Genomic DNA, 23,105 nt, shown 5'->3' with positions numbered 1-23,105 from the left:
TAATTTAGAAATTTGTTAGCAGATGGGCAAAACCATGGCCCTCATTCCGAGTCGTTCGCTCGGTATTTTTCATCGCATCGCAGTGAAATTCCGCTTAGTACGCATGCGCAATATTCGCACTGCGACTGCGCCAAGTAATTTTACAATGGAGATAGTATTTTTACTCACGGCTTTTTCATCGCTCCGGCGATCGTAATGTGATTGACAGGAAATGGGTGTTACTGGGCGGAAACAGGCCGTTTTATGGGCGTGCGGGAAAAAACGCTACCGTTTCCGGAAAAAACGCAGGAGTGGCCGGGGAAACGGGGGAGTGTCTGGGCGAACGCTGGGTGTGTTTGTGACGTCAAACCAGGAACGACAAGCACTGAACTGATCGCAGATGCCGAGTAAGTCTGAAGCTACTCTGAAACTGCTAAGTAGTTTGTAATCGCAATATTGCGAATACATCGGTCGCAATTTTAAGAAGCTAAGATACACTCCCAGTAGGCGTAGGCTTAGCGTGAGCAACTCTGCTAAATTCGTCTTGCGAGCGATCAACTCGGAATGAGGGCCCATGTGCACTGCAGGAGGGGACAGATGTAACATGTGCAGAGAGTTATATTTGGGTGGGGTGTGTTCAAACTGAAATCTAAATTGCAGTGTAAAAATAAAGCAGACAGTATTTACTCTGCACAGAAACAATATAACCCACCCAAATCTAACTTTCTCTGTAAATGTTATATCTGTCCCCTGCAGTGCACATGGTTTTGCCCATCTGCTAACAAATTTGCTGCTGCGATCAACTCGGAATTACCCCCCATGGGGGTAATTCCGAGTTGATCGCAGCAAGAATTTTGTTAGCAGTTGGGCAAAACCATGTGCACTGCAGGGGAGGCAAATTTAACATGTGCAGAGAGAGTTAGATTTGGGTGTGGTGTGTTCAATCTGCAATCTAAATTGCAGTGTAAAAATAAAGCAGTAAGTATTTACCCTGCACAGAAACAAAATAACCCACCCAAATCTAACTCTCTCTGCACATGTTATATCTGCCTCCCCTGCAGTGCACATGGTTTTGCCCAACTGCTAACAAAATTCCCCCTGCGATCAACTCAGAATTACCCTTCATGTGCGGTATGACTATATGCATGAAGCCATATGCATACTCGCATACTTATATAGGGACATTTCAGATAGATAGATAGATAGATAGATAGATAGATAGATAGATAGATAGATAGATAGATAGATAGATAGATAGATAGATAGATCTCTCTCTCTCTCTCTCTATATATATATATATATATATATATACTGTATATATATATATATATATATATATATATATATATATACAGTTGTGCTCATAAGTTTACATACCCTAGCAGAATTTGTGATTTTCTGCCCATTTGTCAGAGAATATGAATGATAACTCACAAACTTTTCTTTCACTCACGGTTAGTGGTTGGGTGAAGCCATTTATTGTCAAACAACTGTGTTTACTCTTTTTAAATCATAATGACAACAGAAACTACCCAAATGACCCTGATCAAAAGTTTACATACCCTGGAGATTTTGGCCTGATAACGTGCACACAAGTTGACACAAACGGTTTGAATGGCTACTAAGGGTAACCATCCTCACCTGTGATCTGTTTGCTTGTAATCAGTGTCTGTGTATAAAAGGTCAGTGAGTTTCTGGACTCCTGAAAGACCCTTGCATCTTTTATCCAGTGCTGCACTGACGTGTCTGGATTCTGAGTCATGGGGAAAGCAAAAGAATTGTCAAAGGATCTGCGGGAAAAGGTAATTGAACTGTATAAAACAGGAAAGGGATATAAAAAGATACCTAAGCAACTGAAAATGCCAATCAGCAGTGTTCAAACTCTAATTAAGAAGTGGAAAATGAGGGATTCTGTGGAAACCAAATCACTGTCAGGTAGACCAACAAAAATTTCAGCCACAACTGCCAGGAAAATTGTGCGGGATGCAAAGAAAAATCCACAAATAACTTTAGCTGAAATACAGGACTCTGAAAAAAAAGTGGTGTGGTTGTTTCAAGATGCACAATAAGGAGGCATTTGAAGAAAAATGGGATGCATGGTCGGGTCGCCAGAAGAAAGCCATTACTACACAAATGCCACAAAGCATCCCGCTTACAATACTCCAAACAGCACAGAGACAAGCCTCAAAACTTCTGGAACAAAGTCATTTGGAGTGATGAGACCAAAATGTAACTTTTTGGCCACAACCATAAACGTTACATTTGGAGAGGAGTCAACAAGGCCTATGATGAAAGGTACACCATTCCTACTGTGAAACACAAAGGTGGATCGCTGATGTTGTGGGGATGTGTGAGCTACAAAGGCACTGGAAACTTGGTTAAAATTGATGGCAAGATGAATGCAGCATGTTATCAGAAAATACTGGATGAAAATTTGCACTCATCAGCCCGGAAGCTGCGCATGGGACGTACTTGGACGTTCCAACATGACAATGATCCAAAACACAAGGCCAAGTCGACCTGTCATTGGCTATAGCAGAATAAAGTGAAGGTTCTGGAGTGGCCATCTCAGTCTCCTGATCTCAATATCATTGAGCCACGCTGGGGAGATCTCAAAAGTGCAGTTCATGCAAGACAGCCCAAGAATTTACAGGAACTGGAGGCTTTTTGCCAAGAAGAATGGGCAGCTTTACCATCTGAGAAAATAAAGAGCCTCATCCACAACTACCACAAAAGACTTCAAGCTGTCATTGATGTTAAAGGGAATGCGGAAATAAATTAAACACCATGCGCTGCCAATATTGTGTGTGCAGCCAACCACTAACACTGGAACCTTTCACAAAAAATTCCACAGATAATTGATACACAGGAAAATGGAAAGTGATAGGCGCAAAACACATATAAAAGAGTCCTTACATCTGATATAGATGAATGTAAGAAAGTCCCCTTGTAATCCCTTTCTAGAGTGTTTGTAGGTGTCCTCTGTAACGTCCTCCAAAATGTAGTCTCTTATCTTAAGACAAAAAAGCAAATCATAGGGCAGACCAATTTGGAAAAGGACGGGACAACAAAATTTATTTCACAGAACACTCACAATAGGTAAAAGAATACAAGGCATATAACCACACACGTAGGTGGGTAAACAGAGTGCTGGCAGCTGGAAAACGAATTACCCTCCCAAGAGGAAACACTGAAGAGTCCGGACTTCTACAGCGGATCAGAAGGGAAGAAGGTCATCCAAAGAAGACAGCTCCACTGCTCCACACCTGGTACCACTAGCTTGACGCGTTTCGGACGCTAAGGTCCTTCATCAGAAGCATAGTGGTAGTCTCTTAGAGGGGCATATTTATACCCCTAAATATCATGTACAATTAGCCACACAAATGTCTTATTTTGCCCGCCAAAAAACGCGGCGTACTTTCCAGCCGCGACCGGAAGTCGTCACCCCCGGAAGCGGAAGTGCGTGTGTGTTCCAGCGGTGAAGACAGGAAGTAGTTTTTGCGTTCCATCTCCGGGAAATTAGGCGGAACTTGATGTAATCAAACAGAAGCTCTGTTATCTTGTCCTCCAATCATATCAAAGCAAAAAACGTCCATATGTTCATCATAAAAGAAAATAAAAGCAAACAAAAAAGGGATCAGGAGAATGTAGTTCCGAATAAAAACAATAGAACAATAGCAGCAAGAGACTTCATATTTTACAGCAATAGTGGATTATAAACACATTTTTTTAAAAATATTTATAAAAAACACATTTATAAAAATTAATAAAAAACATTGTAAAAAACATTATAAAAACCACTTCAACTCAAATTCACCATTGAGTCCTCCTGGAGTCAATGGTGAACTTTCAGGTTTCTACTGGTTCGAAAAATGTCGTGTATGGGTTAGAATGTAAGTGTGGGCTGGTTTATATTGGTAAAACCAGTAGAAACCTGAAAGTTCGTTTAGCTGAACACACTTATAACATTAAAAAGGGACTTGAAACTCACACGGTATCAGCCCACTTCAAGAAAGCCCATAACTCTAACCCAGGGGCAATTAAGTCCTTCTGGGGAATACAAGCTATTCTGCCATCTTGGAAAAACAAAGATGATGATATAAGATTGGCAAAGGCAGAAATGAAGTGGATCCACACTTTAAAAACATTGACTCCAGGAGGACTCAATGGTGAATTTGAGTTGAAGTGGTTTTTATAATGTTTTTTATAATGTTTTTTATTAATTTTTATAAATGTGTTTTTTATAAATATTTTTTTAAAAATGTGTTTATAATCCACTACTGCTGTAAAATATGAAGTCTCTTGCTGCTATTGTTCTATTGTTTTTATTCGGAACTACATTCTCCTGATCCCTTTTTTGTTTGCTTTTATTTTCTTTTATGATGAACATATGGACGTTTTTTGCTTTGATATGATTGGAGGACAAGATAACAGAGCTTCTGTTTGATTACATCAAGTTCCGCCTAATTTCCCGGAGATGGAATGCAAAAACTACTTCCTGTCTTCACCGCTGGAACGCACACGCACTTCCGCTTCCGGGGGTGACGACTTCCGGTCGCGGCTGGAAACGCCGCGTTTTTTGGCGGGCAAAATAAGACATTTGTGTGGCTAATTGTACATGATATTTAGGGGTATAAATATGCCCCTCTAAGAGACTACCACTATGCTTCTGATGAAGGACCTTAGCGTCCGAAACGCGTCAAGCTAGTGGTACCAGGTGTGGAGCAGTGGAGCTGTCTTCTTTGGATGACCTTCTTCCCTTCTGATCCGCTGTAGAAGTCCGGACTCTTCAGTGTTTCCTCTTGGGAGGGTAATTCGTTTTCCAGCTGCCAGCACCATGTTTACCCACCTACGTGTGTGGTTATATGCCTTGTATTCTTTTACCTATTGTGAGTGTTCTGTGAAATAAATTTTGTTGTCCCGTCCTTTTCCAAATTGGTCTGCCCTATGATTTGCTTTTTTGTCTTGAGATAAGAGACTACATTTTGGAGGACGTTACAGAGGACACCTACAAACACTCTAGAAAGGGATTACAAGGGGACTTTCTTACATTCATCTATATCAGATGTAAGGACTCTTTTATATGTGTTTTGCGCCTATCACTTTCCATTTTCCTGTGTATCAATTGATGTTAAAGGGGGCAAAACACGGTATTAAGAACTGGGGTATGTTCCCTGATTTACTCAGGTACCATGAGGCGTCTATGCTTTCCCAACTGTCCGACCTGTCTCTCCCCTCCCACTCTAAACCATGGGTGGATCTAGAACGTGCCTTATTCCGGGACTTCCCCCTCACCGATCTCCTGTGGCTACCCCGACAACTCCGCCCCCACTATCCATTGTCACCCTCTTCCATATCCGACGTCCTGACGATTTGGGACTCTAGACTTTCACCTTCATTTAACATTATGGTGCCCACTAGAAACATTTCTCTGCATTGGATAAAGTATTGCCTTAGCTCCACTTCTCCTACTGGAGACGTTTAGATATGGAATCTCTCACTGACATCTTCTCCCCAGCCTCCCTTCTGTCGTTTTCAGATCTACAAGCTAAATATAACCTCGACCCTTCAGCCTGGCTCTATTATCACCAATCTAAACATTGGATAGACGATATGACCATTAGCCCTAACGTCTTCCAACTCCCCACTGACAGTGTCCTGAATAGATTGACTAAACTTTCATCAGGTGGAGCCATTTCTGACTGGTATAATTTGCTGTCACCTTCGATTGCCACAACTAAATCTGCTGCTCAAATTAAGTGGGAAACTGATCTCCATCGTACTTTCACTCTTAAGCAGTGGGAATCTATTCATCTTTATTCTTTCTCTCTTTCTAAATGTACTAATCACACCAAAATGCACATTAAATTATTACATAGACTGTATTTCACCCTTTCTAAACTACACAAGATCTGTCCGACCACCTCTAAATTCTGTTGGCGCCTCTGCCACCATAAAGGTACACTCTTACATGTTTTCTGGGATTGCCCTGCCCTGCGCTCCTTTTGGAATAAAGTATACAACCTTATTCACTCGATCACTGACCTTAGCCCGACTCAAGACCCTTCATTAGCATTGCTGCACTGGTACCCAGACACTGTCCCCAAGTTAACTCGCTATGTCCTTGGTCACGTTCTAACTGCAGCCAGAGCTACAATTGCTCAAAACTGGAAATCCCCCTTCTCCCCCCCCCCCCTTGCAAAAGTTATCTCTAAGACCCACTTGCATTTTGAGATGGAAACCAGGGATGCTGCATACTCTACATCCCCCTCCTCCCCTACTATGAAGTGGCTCCCATGGCATACATATATTTCCAAGAATAAGGTGGTCTCTCCTTCGTCCCACGCCATACAGAGCCTTCTGTGACTCGGACAGACCTCTATCTGCAGAAAATTCATGATTTATGTATATTTTTGTGTTCTATGTACTGTTTTTGGATGTCCTGTCTCTCCCCCTATAATATTGTTTTTGCCCCATTGTTATTCTAGTCTCTTTTGTCTTTTCTGTATTCTTGTTTTGCTTCTATACCATAAATAAAAACTTAATGTTGAAAAAGAAAAAAGAACTGGGCTATGTAAACTTTTGATCAGGGTCATTTGGGTAGTTTCTGTTGTCATTATGATTTAAAAAGAGTAAACACAGTTGTTTGACAATAAATGGCTTCACCCAACCACTAACCGTGAGTGAAAGAAAAGTTTGTGAGTTATCATTCATATTCTCTGACAAATGGGCAGAAAATCACAAATTCTGCTAGGGTATGTAAACTTATGAGCACAACTGTATATACTTACATACATATACATGCTATATATTACTATATAACTATATTAAAAAAGGGATGATTAACTAGCTGTAAATAATTGTGGAGTCCGTTCCAATATTATTCCCCTGTGGCAGAGATGTTAGTCCAAATGCCCAAATCAGAGTAGGAGTGTGTGTCCAAATGGAGGTTGATGAATCGCCGTTAGAGGACATTAGGCTCCATAGTCTTTAAGACGAGCTCCTCATGCATTACAGTTTGTACAGTCCTCCTAGAGCAATTGTATAGATGTTGTATCCTCCAGATTAGGTCAGTGATGAACATTGGCCAGGGGATGGTTCGTCCTCCGTTCCTGTGCTCCTGACTGGGGTAAATAGGCTCCGTCAAAATGTACCTGTGCCAACCTACCAGCACCTTATTGAGTCACTCCCAGTCCGTCTAGCTGCTGTCTCGAAAAACAATGCCCCCAAATAGGGAACGTGGCCTCTGTGAAAGGGGTGTGGCTTCGCTGCAAAGCAGCGTCTATTCACTACAGAGCTGCAAGTGACAGGGAGCCTCCCAACTGCCTCCCCCCACCGAGGGACACTGCATCCCCGTGGGTGGGACACTGGGACAGTCACACAAAAACTGGACTGTCTCACGAAAATCAAGACAGTTAGGAGGTATGACATAGATTGTAGGATTGCAAGCAGGGCCGTATTACCTCTATGACTGTTTGTTATTACCCAGTTTTGTTTTATCACTGTTGTTTCTAATTGTAAAGCGCAACGGAATTTGAAGCGCTATATAAGAAACTGTAAATAAATAAATAAATAAATATGGTATTACATCTGGCTGCTGCTTTGCATCTTCACTTGTGAATCAGAATCAAACCCTAAATGTTTTGAATTGCACAGGTGGGTGGCGCAGGGACATGCAGTCCGGAGAGGCAGAACATCAATTATTAAAATAATACAAAGAAGACACTTATGACATATATTCTGTGCCAGAAGCATATGCTTTATACTATTTTAATCATTACAATGTAACATTGATTTCGTAAGCACCAAGAGTGGTGCCTCACACTGCCAATGGTAAAGGCGAGGAAGTGAGAGAGGAGCCAAGCCGTAGGCAGTAAAAGACCATTAAAAAAAGAACTGTAAGTGGCACCTATAGTATTATCTCTTTGACGTGCTTTCAACCCATATGAGTGAGGCAAACGTGATTCGCTGTCATCACTGGATGGGTAGTGGGCATAAGCGGCAGGGACATGGCAGAGATGTGGCCATTAGCGCCGAGCGGAGGTGCGCGTGTTAGCAGCAGGCCTGGATCCGAGAAGATCCAATCCCTGCCTGCCATTCTGCAGAGTTTGGCAGCAGTTCCAATTTCCAAAATGGCGCCTCAGTGTAATTTTTTAAATTCGAGATGGCCGACGGCTGCACATGCACAGTAGGACTTCCGGGTCATAAACCAGGAAGTCCTCACATTGCAAAGCCAGCTCTCATCGGAAGAACTGTCATTTGCGTTTATACTCGCAATTATTCATGCATACTGACTGAGTTAATAAACACCACTATGCATGTAATAGGTTACAGGATGTATTGCATGCAAAACGTAAAGCATGATACATCCTGCCCTGTACATCTATATGTGTATCAACCCTGTCAACAGGTGTAAAAGGTGTACATTACCCAGTGCCTTATGTAATTTCCCCTAGAGCTGGTCCTATAAAATATACTTTGTATGCTTGCATAGATTGCTTCTCCACTTTCTACTATGAGACATTACTTTTATTGACTCTGCTCTCCTCTTTCAGTTTCTTTGCTTGAAGAATATTCGAACATTTCTTTCCACATGCACTGAAAAGTTTGGGATGCGCAGAGCTGATCTGTTTGAGGCTTTTGATCTATTTGATGTCAGAGATTTCGGAAAGGTATGAATGTTACTGTACATGTATTATTACATTACCCATAAATGCCACCATGTAGACTTTCAGTGTGCGCAGTGTGCTGTTCCTTACCCCAATTTGTTGAAATAACAAGAGCTGAGTTATTTAAGAGTTAAGGGGATCTTTAAAGACCCTTCATATAATTTCTTGTAGGTAGGCTTATTGCTACGTTTTATTTTGAAGGCGCCACAAGTGGTTCACAGCGCCGTACATACAGTATACAGTAGAACAATACAGGGTACACAGGACTTTACATTACAGTAACTGAAAAACTAAAACAGAGCACAGGTAACAGCAACACAGTTCTCAGTACACACTACAGCTGATATGTAGAGATGCAGGTATAGATGGTCGCTGAGTAGTAGAGAGCTGTAATTGAAGTGCAAGAGAAGAGGACTGTGATAGGCCCTACACACATGCCGATATTCTGAAAGATATGAACGATCTCGTTCATAAATGAACGAGAACTCGTTCATATCTTTCAGTGTGGAGACTCCAGCGATGAACGATGCGCGGCCCCGCGCTCGTTCATCGCTGATCTCCCGTCGGCTGTGCATGCAGGCCAATATGGACGATCTCGTCCATATTTGCCTGCACTTCAATGCAGCCGGGTGACGGGGGGAGTGAAGAAACTTCACTTCCCCCGTCACTGCCCCCCCGCCGCCGGGTTGCTCGTCGGCCGTATCGGCCGTCGGGCACCTCGGCGGCGCATCGCCGAGTGTGTAGGGCCCCTGAGAACAGGAGGGAAGAGGGTCCTTCTCCAATGAGCTTACCATACTAACCCTTTAAACAGTATGCGGTCAATTTGCCGGCTGTCGGGATCCCAGCAGTAAGGATACCGACGCCGGAATCCCAACACCCAGTGAAATGCCAGTGGTCAAAATCCTGACTGCCGCCCAGAATCCCCTCTTGGGGGAATACACTAGATTAGTGGGGCGACCAAAGGTCACCACCGGGCCCGATGCGTGGCGAGCAGACACACTGTGCTCACCGCCGGTATTCCAGCTGTCGGGATCCTGACAGCGGGGATATCATACTGATCCCCTTTAAACAGGGACACTGATGAATAACACAGGTTCTGTGGTTGGCTGACTTCTAGCCTGCATTTCTCCTGGTTTTAATCAGCCACGGAACCTGTAATGCATGATTGTCCCGGTTTAAAGGGATATTATGGTAAGCCTACTTATAGGAATATATTACATACCCATACCTCCCAACATGACCCTCTCCAGGAGGGACAGAATGCTCTACTGCTGGACTTCTCTCTTAATTTATGATTGCCATCACCTGTGGTGAAACACCTTTCTTATCCATTACCTGTTCAGCACAGGTGATGGCAATCATAAATTAAGAGAGAAGTCCAGCAGCAGGGCATTGTGTCCCTCCTGGAGAGGGTCATGATGGGAGGTATGATTTTAGCATGCCCTAATAGCAAAACTGAGGCAGGGAATGCTGGGATGTGTAGTTCTACAACAGTTGGTAGACCATATGTTGAATATCCCTCCTCTACAGCCATACTATGCCCATAGGTTCGAGCAGGCATTCCCAACCTCCCTCAAGACACATTAACAGTCCAGATTTTAGTGATATCCATGCTTAAGCACAGGTGACAATTAGTACCTCAGTTATTAAGATGTAATCTGAGCTGAAGTCTGGATATCACTAAACCTGCACTGTTAGTGTGCCTTGAGGAGTAAGGTTGGGAATACCAGGATTTACCAAACCCAGTCCCCGTGGCCCACTTAGTCCAGACATTAGAGATATCTCTGCTTCAGCACAGGTGGGTAAATCAAGCTGACTGAGGTAATCATTAAGCCACCCATGCTTGTGGATGGACATTAGTAACTGGACTGTGAGTGGCCCATGAGGCCCAGGTTTGGGAAACACTGGTCGAACAACATCTCCAGATGAGTTAGTTATTGTTATTAAGCTTTTAAAAACTAAGCTCCCAAGCTTGATAAATTGCTGCACTGAAAATTATCTGCATCAATTTTCATAATGTAGAATATGCCTTTGCTATCTCTTAAATTGATTCAACCTAATTTGCCAAGACCCTAAGGGGCCTATTTATCACCATCCGCATCCAGGATGCGGATGACAGGTAATAAAATCGCCCAAACTCGCACTGCGATAATTGATTACATCGCAGGGATGTATCAATTATCGCATGCAATAACAGAGCTTGCGGTCAAGTTCTGTCCCTGCAATGCCTCTTCGCAGCATCATCTGGGTATTTTTCATAAAAAATACCCCGATGTCCTGCTGCGCATGCGCCACCCCAGCCGACACCGCCTCTACCACCGCCACCCAGTTACCCCCCTGTTGCGACTACCCCCGCATGCCACGGACCCCATCCCAGAAGATCAATATACTCACCTGTCCAGGGAGCCGATCCACACTGCTTCAGGAGGCTACCGGGCGCCGGGTCCTTCTCCTGCATTGTGACCCCCAGTGCTGTAAAGTGTGCTGCCGTTTTGCAGCATCACTTTACTGCACCGGGGTCCCAGTGCAGCATATGGGGGACCCGACGCCCGGCAGCGCTCATCGGAGCAACGGCCCAGGACAGGTGAGTATGTTTTTTTTTATTGTTTGTTTTTTACACTGTGATCAGCATGTGTGTCCATCGAACACACATAGCTAATCACTCTGCCGGGTCCCCGCTCAGCTTTCTCTGCCAGGGGCAGAGAAAGCTGGGAAAAAGAGTGCACATCGCAGTGCTGCCCTGTGAACTCGCCAGCCTGAGCTGGCGATAATATCACAGGGCACACTGCGGTATTTTTTCACTTTTTTTTTCTCTCGTAAATTTGGCCACATCACATTTCCCATTATAAGTATGGGGAATGCGATGTGGGTTACTAAAAAAAAAGTGAATTAAAGGGTTTGGAGCAGTTTTTCATGAAAACTGCTCCAAATGCCCTTTAATACAGTCAGGTGATACTAAAATAATGTGAAAAGGGTGTGAAAGCACCCTTTTTCCACATTATTTTAGTAAAAATAATGTTAATAAATAGAGCCCTAAGGGTGAGAAACAAAGTATTCCAAAACATGATTGGTCTCCTTATGTTTTAGAGCTCAATCCCATAGGCACTATTAGAAGCATATTCATTAACATGTCTCAAAGGTTCCTTGCAGTTTTGTACTTAATAAGCATTCCTATATAACTCCTATATAACTCCATTCTATTTTCCTGAACTTCAGAATGCTCCAGACTTGATAGACATTTGTGTATATGTTTGCAAGTCAGTTTATTATTTGCATTACTTTAGTGCTAGCAGCATCAACACATATTTCAGAGGGGATCCGGTCTCTAGGTCGACAATGTTTAGGTCGACCACTATTGGTCGACAGTAAGTAGGTCAACAGGGTGTCAAGGTCAACAGGGTCTCTAGGTCGACAAGTTCTAGGTTGACAGGTCAAAAGGTCAACATGAGGTTTTCACATTTTTTTTCTTTTTTTGAACTTTTCATACTTAACGATCCAAGCGGACTACGATTGGAATAGTAACCTAGCATGACGAGTGAAGCGGTGCACTAATTGGGGTTCCCGGTCACTGTACGGAGAAAAGAACACCAAAAACACATTAAAAACTCATGCCGACCTTTTGACTTGTCGACCTAGACCATGTTGACCTAGAGACCCTGTCGACCTAGTTACTGTCGATCAATAGTGGGCGACCCAAACATGGTCGACCTAGACACTGTCGACCCTATGAACCACACCCTTTCAGAGGTTGTAAAACATAAAATAACATCTGTGGGTCGGTACAAGGACTTGGGAAGATCACGTACATGCAAAATTGAAAACTAACACACTATTTATGCTGAAGAGACCATCTAGGAGTATATAACTGTTGTTCCCCACCTTGGTCTAAATTGCTATTCCATGTATTTTCTGTTACTCTTGATTTGGACTGATATTAATGTTCTGCATTCCGAGTAGTTGTTATTGTAGATCATGGAAAAATGATTCTGCAACTTTTTAAATATTCCGATTGCCACTCTCCATCCCATTCATAGGCAATCTTAGGGGGTTTCCAGTTGCCTAGAAACCCCAATTTCCCCTGGCCTGGCCAGCAGCTCATATTATGACAATAGAGTAGTATAGAATATGATTTTACTAGCCCTGCAGCGGTGCAGCCATAACCACAGTCGTAATTAGGGTGGTGCGACTGGTGCGCTCCACAGAGCACACATCCACAGTGGGCAGAACCGGTGATCAATCAGCCCCTTTGTCTTCTACACAAAGTCACTGATATGTAACAGTTATGTTTTGGGGGCATATTTATTATACACATTTTGTGGGAAATCATCTGAAAAACCGTGATATCCCCTGAAAGTATTACAATCGTTCGGCAGGAGATATCAAAGATATATGCTGCGCTTTCCCTGTTTCCCTTCTCTGTAATAGAAACATAGAATTTGACAGCAGATAAGAACCACTTGGCTCATCTAGTCTGCACCTTTTTTTTTATCCTTTAGGTAATCTTAACCCTTTTTAATCCTTAGGTCTTTGAAAGGCTATTCATATACCTATTCCAAGCATGTTTCAATTGCTCTACAGCAGGCATGTCCAAACTGCGGCCCTCCAGCTGTTGTGAAACTACATATCCCAGCATGCCCTGACACAGTTTTGCTGTCAGAGAATGCTAAAGCTGTGTCAGGGCATGCTGGGATGTGTAGTTTCTCAACAGCTGGAGGGCCACAGTTTGGACATGCCTGCTCTACAGTCTTAGCCTCCACCACCTCAGGCTCTGATGGGAGGCTATTCCACTTATCCACTACCCTTACTGTTAAGTCATTTTTACTTAAAAATTCCCCTGAACCTACCTCCTTCCAGTTTCGGTGTATGTCCTCAAGTTCTAATATGTCTCTTACTTTGAAGAATGTTTCCCTCCTGTACTTTATTAAAACCCTTGGTGTATTTGAAAAAGTTTATCATTCCCCCCCTTAATCTTCTCTGCTCCAAACTATACATATTGAGATGTTTTAGTCTTTCTGGGTAAGTTTTGTGATGTAGGCCATGCACCATGCTAGTTGCCCTTCTTTGCACAGTCTCTAATTTATTTATAGCCTTCTGGAGATATGGCCTCCAGAACTGGACACAGTATTCCAGATGATTCCGTACCAATGACCTATACAGTGGCATCAGGTAGATAGTGTGGCGGGTAAGTCTAGCTGCCTTGAGAGGCCGACATTCAGCAATTTATGGGCACCACAATAAAATTATATCTTGCCCCCACCCCCTCCCCCCCAACCAGAAAGGTTGTGGCGCCCATGATAGCCATCATCATTTTCAAAGTGCACTTCCACCTAAAAATATGCAAGTTTACACAGCCAACAATTCTGTGGACACATTGTTGCTAAACATAACATATATGTGAATGCCCCTTTCACCACCCAGTTACACCCGTTAGCCTCAAGGAGAGATGCGACTGAGCTGTGTATAGCTATCACCTGTAGAGATGCTTATTATCCAGAGCATGCGCACGATCTGTTCATAAAACAGACTTGTGTTAAACACTACATTGGCCCCACTTTTATTTAATATGCTGTTGTTTCAGTTCCCATGTGGGTTTCACTCACTTCCTGTTATAGTCGTATAATTTTAGCAGCTGCTGGGAAACTCCGTCTTGCAGCATCACTTCTGCACAGAGAACATTCACCAGTAGTAGGCCCTAATATAACCTGACAACCATGAATTTTACGTAAACCTCCTCCGTAAATTTACCTCAAAGAGGTAGTGGGACGAGAGCCCCCAGGCCACTCTTTCATTCACAAGACAAGTGCAGCACTGCTGCATTTAGTGTATTTTGCAGCAGTTTTAGGACACAGCAATTTGAACAAATGCTGTCCATTACATTGACTGATACCCTGCCATAAACTCTGCTCTGCTATGCAACTGCTCTGGGGGGGGGGGGGGGGGGATTTCAACCTCTTCAGAATATTTAACAGGAGCACTGTATTCTGATGCTTTCACTGCAATTCATTCTGACAGGCTATAAGAGCTCAGGGAACTCCAATTGCCTGTTTAAGTCTCTGGACTAGAAGGCGAGCGGAGCACATTCGATAAGAGCGCTCTGGTTAGTGAACTTGTTGTTGGGTGAATCAGTAGCAAACTATAATGGGTGTCTGGACCCCGGAATCCCCACACTGGTCAGAAGACTGATGCTGGGATCCCGAAATGGATCACAATGCCTGCGCCTTAGTGCCGACTGCCGGCATTACAAGTGCCAGCATCCCGATTGTAAGTATGTAGGGGTGTGTTAGGGTCCGACTTGGGGGATGGTTTGGGTTAGGCTGCGAGGTGGGAGGGTTAAGGTTAGGCCAAGGTATGTTTTTATTGAAACAAGACAGAACAAATAATAAAGAGTTTGTACATTAGTTATACAGTATTGACAGTAGTAGTCAATCGTTGATCTTGCAGAGAAGTCATGTCACGTAAGGAAGAACGTTTAAAATTCAACTTTTATTAGATATACATTACAATTCTAAGGTTGTATGATATAAAACCATACAAACCTACTGTATAAGTATGTAGTGCAAATGAACATTTATGTTAAGTGAGGTGATTGGTCCCACACTAACAAAAATAGGAATAGCTACAGTTGGAATCAGAGAAAGTAATCAAAGGATCATAATCATAGCATACTATACCTCCCAACTTTGAATTCTTGAGACGCGGGACAGTTATGCACGGAGAAGCCTCACCGCCCGAAAAGAAGGCATGACCTCAGTAAAAGGGGGCATGGCTTCATGGCAATGCCGTGACCACCTGCCACGCATCCCATTATCGTCACAGTGGGGGCATGGCCAGCGCTCTGTGAGCTGCTGGCATGGCCCCAGTCCCTCGGTCTCCTGTGAAGAGACGTTGTGCGCATGCGGACAGCATCTATTCACTGCTGCTCTGCTAAGGGCAGAGTGACAGGAGTCTTCCCAACTGCCCCACCACCTCCGAGGGACAGTCCCAAAAAAACGGGACTGTCCTGCAAAAATCTGGACAGTTGGAAGGCATGATCAAAGGACATAAACACCTTAAAAACACAGTGACTAAAAGCACTATTTTAAAATAACACACCACGACTCCAACCTGTTAGGTTAATTACAGTGGATCAGTGATTGATTTTACCCCCCCCCCCCCATCCCCTTCCCTCCCTCCCAGGTAAAATCTGCCACCCCAATCAGTGACAGTAAAACCATTGCACTGGCTTAACTGTGGCTGGCAGTGAATTCCTACTGAAATCATAATTGTCAGTCACAGACACACAAGGCAGTCCCACTGAGAGGTGTTTCCTCCCTCTGGGACTGCCAGGCCAGGCTATGATTGTTAGAGGGCTGGCTTCCTGTAGGAAGCCACTCCCTGCCTTTGGCGCAGCCCAATCCGATCCGGTTTCTATGGGCTGTGTGAGTGCTGGTTGATGCTGAAGAACCCGTTGGTGTGTGTTTAGACTCACCATCAGTCGCACCATCAAAACTAACACCAGCCCTGTGACAAGTGATATTTCTCCATCCGAGTATGATCTCTTATGAGGAGTTGAGAGTATGTGAATGCAACTGCTTACACCAACACACCCAAGACACTTGTGTAACACACCCCTAAGATGTGCCATCTCTCTGTCACCGCCCAGGAATACCCATCACTTTCCAAAGCATTTCTGATATGGTGCAACAGAACCTTTGTGCTTACACTCTGTGTAACGCGTGCACTATAGGAGTATGTAGGTTTTTTTCGCTTGCGCAGTAACAGAACTTTGCTCCACGATGTGACATTGCTGCGGCTCTGATTCAGGCTCATTGCATCTCAGTGACTGCCATACAGTATCCAATCCTTACCAACTCTACCTGAACATCGGTAGACTCCCTGAAATAATGGTGATCTCCCTGACTCTCTGAAGAGTTTTGCAATCTCCCTGAGGCTAGGTTGGTTGTGTGCAACACAGTGATGATGTATCACTGTCCGCCCACCACAAAGTGAAATAAATATATATTTCTGCTTGAGTCAGCTGCAATAGGCATCATCCTCAGCATGCATTTGCATCAGCCCTGTCCTTGGTGAAGGAAATGTTACAAGTCTCTGCATACGCTCACCCTTGAGTAGCCTGTAATTCCATCAATATGTCCATGACATCCCAATGGAACACTTATCCTACATATGAACTACGAACTCCGGGTTGCTGCCAAAGTAACACCAACTCAATCACAAGTGAAGATGCCATTGAGATGCATACAGTTGTCTGGAATTGCTCTAAGCTGCACCTGAAGGCTCCAACGCATGCACAGCCTGCTAAATATCATGAGATCCGTATGTAGACGGAATTACGTGCAACTCTGAATCAGGCCCAAAGAATAGTTGCACTCTGTTGCATAGGTCCTATGGGATAATAATTCACCCTATACCCCATAAAGAGGTAGTCACTGTGTCTAATATAGGTACATGATCAGAACCCATACCTTCATTGAAGATATTGTCTTCCTTTTGACGCAGGTAATTTATTGGTTTGTACATGAAACTTTAATTAAATATATTGCTTCACCTGTCTTGCTTTTGATTTGTCTATTTATGTTGCCCGCAACATAGCTCATCTCAGATCTGCTCTTGTGTATTTGGTATAATTACATTTACCACAAAATTTTGGATACTATCCAAAGGCAACATATGTAATCTGTTCTGCTTAGGTGATGGAGGCTCTGCTTGTTTTATACATGAAATATTATTTACATGTGTATATCTATAGATATTTAACAACAATTGTCCTGACTCACTGATCCAGCAATGCCCAGTCCAAACCCCTGGACCTAGAAACATTAAATTCGGGGAGTATATTCCTTCCATGATGTAATCACCCACTAAGCAGGTTTTTTTCTAAAGTCGACCCTTAAGGCCAGAGCCTAAATATAAGGGGGGGGGGGGGGGGGGGGGGCAACTGGTACGAACTTGCCTCCGGGCAACTGTGACGAACTTACGCCACTGTATAGAAGCAGCAGCCATCATCATTGGCTGTATGCAGGCTGGTGCTCGGTGCGCAGGAAAGATGAGGAGGGAGCCCTCTGAGTGTATGGAGCCAGCAGAATAAAAAAGTAAGGCTGGCTATATTTAATTTTTACTGTAGGTACTGGATCATATATATATATATGTGTGTGTGTATATATGTATGTACATATATGTGTGTATATATGTATGTACATATATATGCATATATATATACATATATTTATATGTGTATATTATATATATATGTATATATAAATATATATGCATGTATATGAATATACACATTGTAAAGTTCGATTTACTTACAAGGAAAAGCAATATCTAATCACACTGTGGTTCGGGCCGCTGCGGCCGCTAAACGTAAACAATAACCCCTAAGATGTGTATGCACGTTGTGTATACTCGCCGACACGCTTTGCGCACAATGCAGCGACATGTGTGGCTGAATATACCTTATTCCCCAAACAAGAATGGAATGCGACACCAGTAGTTAAATGATATGTTGTGGTCCAACGCATCAACAATATTTACTCAAAAGATACAAGTAAAGATACAAAAGTATTACAGAGAAGAGCTACAACCAATAGTACATACGTTTGTTCGCGAGCGCTCCCGGATCCAGGCCTCAGTCAGTCTTAGCAAGATGACCTTCAGAGAATAGACTGGTGCCTGGTCAGGAAGCCTTTCTTTTATACAATGGGTCCAAATACAATACAATAGGAAATGTAAGCTCTACTTCCATAGGTCAAGGGGCAGGTCATTTACAGTACATGAGGGGGTCATAGGTTGGTTTGAATGAGTGGGCGATGCTTGGTCCAGGTGTGCTTGCAGGTGTTCACCACTGGTTTCCCACCGAATATCCTGAGTACAGTATTTACAGTAGATCTCAAAATACTGCACATCTGGATACCAAACACTAAGTCCTAACCTTGTCCTGTCCCCTCACATCCTGTAAGTAAATGCAACTTGCTGGCAATGTGTGTGGAGACTATGTGTAAATTGTGCACTATATGAATTGAATATTAAATATGTCTTTGTAACTTTTCTGTGTGAATGCGTATGCTACGTATATACTCATACCACGCGCCAATGCGCAAGGCTCATGAACCAATGTACGTAGCGTGCGTGCATGCGTACGCACGGCGAGAACGTGCCCACACAGAGGCCACTCTGTGTCGTGTTTGCACTTGATGTGTGTGTAATATTTTCGACTTCGACAGTCCACCCTTTGACAGTAAACAATAACTGTCATAAATTACTAACAAAAGAAAATATTTCAAAACACATAATAGGTGACCTATACACACGTATGTACTTATTTTGCAAATCAGACATTGACTATGGTTGGGGAAGACAGGGAGGAGGACGAGACATCCTCTATATGCACTCGGTGGTCAAGGGACCACTGGTTGGGTGTGGGACGACATTCAACCTATAGAGTATGCTGGGACAGTGCTATAGCCTAAGATGTCTGATTTGAATGAACGTTGCATACATACATGTACCTTTGTCTTTGCACACTGATGTCCGGCTTTGGTGGATTTTCGCTGGGTAGAGGGAGAGAACACAAAGAGATGGTGAAAGAAACAGGCCATGAAATTCATTTACATTCCTATCACAGCACTGTCTCTATCGTCGGATCGTATACCAGATCTGCCGCGTTTACAACGCACCCGCTCCTTAGACTCATCAAATTTGTATTATGCCTTTTTCGCTGCGTCAGAATTCGAACACATCTAAATATCAGGCCGATAATTATGACAACACCCAGGATACAGAGGAGAAACTTCCCCACATTTGCAACCATTCCTTGTGCCCACTTTCCTAACCCAGAGAACCATTTGAGTGGGTTCAACTATGAGGCCCATCCAGTCAATTCATTACCCACAGCCGCTATAGTGAGATTGTGTCTCCTTCTAAACTCCCATTTCAACTGCAAGATCTCATCCATATTTTGATCAATGATCTACGTTGGGTCCTCAGTACTGTTCGTAATATACGTGCAGCACTTCACACCATATTGAGTTGCTAAGGTAACACAATACCCACCTGTCACAGCCGTGATGTAATTTAAGACCATCCTGTGTTGGACCAGTTCCTTCTTGTAGGCCTGTAGTTCCATACCCGTATACCTGAAGGTGTTGTCATACATCTCAGTGATATTATCTATCAAGTTCGCTAGCGCATGGATGTACCTATAATTTAGAATTCCTTTGGCAGTATGGGTGATATCTAATGCAAGAAGAATCTGATTGCCGGTGGATTCATGAATCAAATTAGAGGCTGCGAGCTCTCTCCTGTCTATGAGGTGTCTCTTGAAAATGTGTTCGTAGTGGGTGTGAGTATAAGGAGGTGGAGCGCTGCGGTGAATGTCTTTCATTTTGTCATGTGCAATGGTCATGACTTCTGGTAGTACTCTGCCTATGTAACACAATCCTTCAGAGCTCGGAGTAAGCCACTTGTACGCCTTCCTTCCACATATGAAATAAGCATCATCTGGGAGAACATAGGGGACAAAATGCATCAATATCATATCACAAATAATCCTTACAAAGAAACCTGTCCCCAGATTTTCCATCTGCTTGACACAAGTATCTGGCTGGATGATGTGCGCACAATATCCCTGTGACACTCTTCCAGCCCAAATGGTTTTGATCCCACGTGTATACTTGTATCGGAAGTACTTCCCACTTGCGGCTATCCCACGTACTAGTTCAGAGTTGATGGGTTCTTTATCAGCTCTGTGTGAGAAGGTCATTGTCTGATTGTTCCAAGTCACTTCCCAATTTCCTGGTTTCCGGAAATTGGTTACGTTGAAACACAGTAGAGATCTATCTACGCGGTACTGGTGGAGCTTTAGGCTAGGGGGCCTAGATATATTGTATTTTCTGTCCACCGGTCTCCCCCTATGCAATTCAAGTACCTCATTTACTGTTAATGGGTATGGCACTAATCCCAATTTACTCTGTCCTTGAGGTACTTGTGAGCACACCCAGCATTCTGTTTGGTTTAAGACCGTACCCACTAATGAGTGATAGTCACTCAAAGGATGTCTGCCAATATTGATATTATTGTTTGACTGACATCTCTGGATGCACCCATCTTCGACTCTGTTATCGCAGTACTTACATATGCAGTATTCATCAGACAATAACCCTTCACATTGCCTCCGAGCTCTGTGACTACCAGATCTCTTACCAGCTTTGACCAAAGTGATGGACTGATCCTGGGGTCATACAAATTCATCCTCTCCATCAGAACCCATTCCAGATCCTTGCTCAACTTCTCGGGGGCCCTCACAAAAACAAATTGTCCTGATCAAAAATAGAATCACAAGAAAAATCCGGAATACAGTCTCTTGATGTGGATCCATTTCGGCAGGGAAAAAGGGGAGGAGAAAAAATGAAGAGGGGGGGGGGGGGGTTGTTTGGAGAGAAAAAAATTAAGATAACAGTCCTTGAATTTGCTTTTCACCACGCTCAGGTGCAGTTCAACAGTCTTGCCTTTCAGCTTTCCCAGAACAGGTTCTCCAGTGATATCAGGTTTTCTTCACCTTTCTCTTTCTCACAAGCTTTCTCCGGGTTAGCAACCTTCTTGCAGTGGGACGAGTGGACCCAAGTCTCTCTCTCGGCAACTTTCAGTGCTGTCGTGCTGGTCAACAAAACTTGATACTGTTCTTCCCACCTGTCTATTCAGCAACCTGAGCGTAGAAAATTTTGAATCATCACATAGTCCCCAGGTTCAATTTCATGACAATTACTGTTTGGTAGGTCAGGAATCACCAGTTTCAAATTCCTTTGCTGGTTTCTCAGTTGCTGGCTCATCTTAACCAAATATTGCACAGTCATTTCATTATTGCATTTCAGATCATCCTGGGGATCTATCATTACATGGGGCTGTCGTCCAAAAAGAATTTCAAAGGGTGATAGGTTAAGCGGTGACCTGGGAGTGGTTCTGATGCTGTACAACACTAGTGGCAGTGCCGCCGGCCACAACAGTCCAGTTTCAGCCATCACTTTGTTCAGCTTGTTCTTAACAGTGCTATTCATTCTCTCCACCTTCGCACTGGCCTGTGGCTGGTAGGGAGTATGTAGCTTACTATTAATACCCATAAGTTTGCACATGACCTGAAAGACCTCACCTGTAAAATGGGTACCCCTATCACTCTCAATAATCTTAGGGATACCATATCTACAAACAAATTCCTGTACAATTTTCTTAGCAGTAAACACAGCAGTATTTGTGGTGGCAGGAAATGCCTCTACCCAGTTTAAGAAGACATCAGTGCATACCAGTACATTCTTCAAATTTCTACAGGGTGGTAGCTGTATGAAGTCGATTTGTATTACCTGGAAAGGTCCGTCTGTAGTAGGGATATGGGATGGCTTTATCGGTATTGTTTTTCCAATATTCTTCCTCAAGCAAGTAAGACATGTCATTGCTTTCTTGCTTGCCTGAGAAGAGAACCCTGGTGCACTTCAGTAAGCTCTTACCAATTTGCACATACCTTCCTTGCCCAGATGAGTCAGACCATGTGCCACCTCAGCTATGCTTGGGAGATATGCCCTGGGGGCCACTTGCTTACCTTGTTAATCTCTCCAGAGTCCTGAGGACTCCTGACCATATCCCTTCGCCTTCCAGACCGCCTTTTCCTGTAGGGAACACAAATTTTGCATTTCGATTAACTGTTGCGTATTTACCATGTTGAATGTCATCAGTTGTGTGGTGGTACTTTGTATGGTGGTGCTTGCTGCTGATTTAGCAGCTTCATCCGCCCGGCTGTTACCAAGTGAAATTGGGTCTTGGTTGTAGGTGTGTGCTTTACACTTGATAACAGCCACTCTGTCAGGTTCCTGTATGGCCGTCAGCAGTCTTTTGATGTGTGACGCATGCGCCACAGGTGTGCCAGCCGCCGTCATGAAATTTCTGAGGAGCCACAGGGCCCCAAAATCATGCACTGCTCCGAAAGCATATCTAGAGTCCGTGTATATATTAGCTGACTTACCCTTTGCCAACTCACATGCTCTGATCAATGCTACCAGCTCAGCGACTTGTGCTGAGTGAGGTGGACCAAGGGGTTCAGCTTCTATAATACCTTCATCGTCTACAACTGCGTATCCGGTGCACAGGTCTCCTGAGTCCATCTGTCTGTGATAACTACCGTCCGTGTAAAAGGTAAAGTCTACATCTTCTAGTGGGTTGTCACTGATGTCAGGTCTCGCAGTGAAGGTCTGGTTCAGGTATTCCATGCAGTCATGCGTATCAGTGTCTGTACTAGATCCTCCTTCACCATTGTTCTCATCCTCCACCCTTTGTGCATGACAAGGCACACTCAGCAAATAAGTTGCAGGATTTAGTGTGCTATACCTTTTTATGGTGATGTTTACAGGGGCCATCAGTGATAGTTCCCATTTTGTAAACCGAGCGGATGAGACATGTCTGGTTTGGGCG

The 23,105-nt window shown here is 43.6% G+C and overlaps 1 protein-coding gene across 1 annotated transcript in view; it reads left to right on the top strand.

The window, feature by feature from the left end:
* VAV1 (vav guanine nucleotide exchange factor 1) overlaps positions 1 to 23,105 on the top strand; it is a 292,912-nt gene that overhangs the window by 71,894 nt on the left and 197,913 nt on the right. Inside the window, exon 2 of the mRNA XM_063954104.1 lies at positions 8,535 to 8,651. Coding sequence (XP_063810174.1) covers positions 8,535 to 8,651 — 117 coding nt within the window. The remainder of the gene's footprint in view (positions 1 to 8,534; positions 8,652 to 23,105) is intronic.

This window comes from Pseudophryne corroboree, chromosome 2 (assembly GCF_028390025.1).
Source record: "Pseudophryne corroboree isolate aPseCor3 chromosome 2, aPseCor3.hap2, whole genome shotgun sequence".
NCBI classification, from domain to species: Eukaryota; Metazoa; Chordata; class Amphibia; order Anura; family Myobatrachidae; genus Pseudophryne; species Pseudophryne corroboree.
Note: the sequence above shows the minus strand (reverse complement) of the source record. Positions and strands in the feature narration are given on the sequence as shown.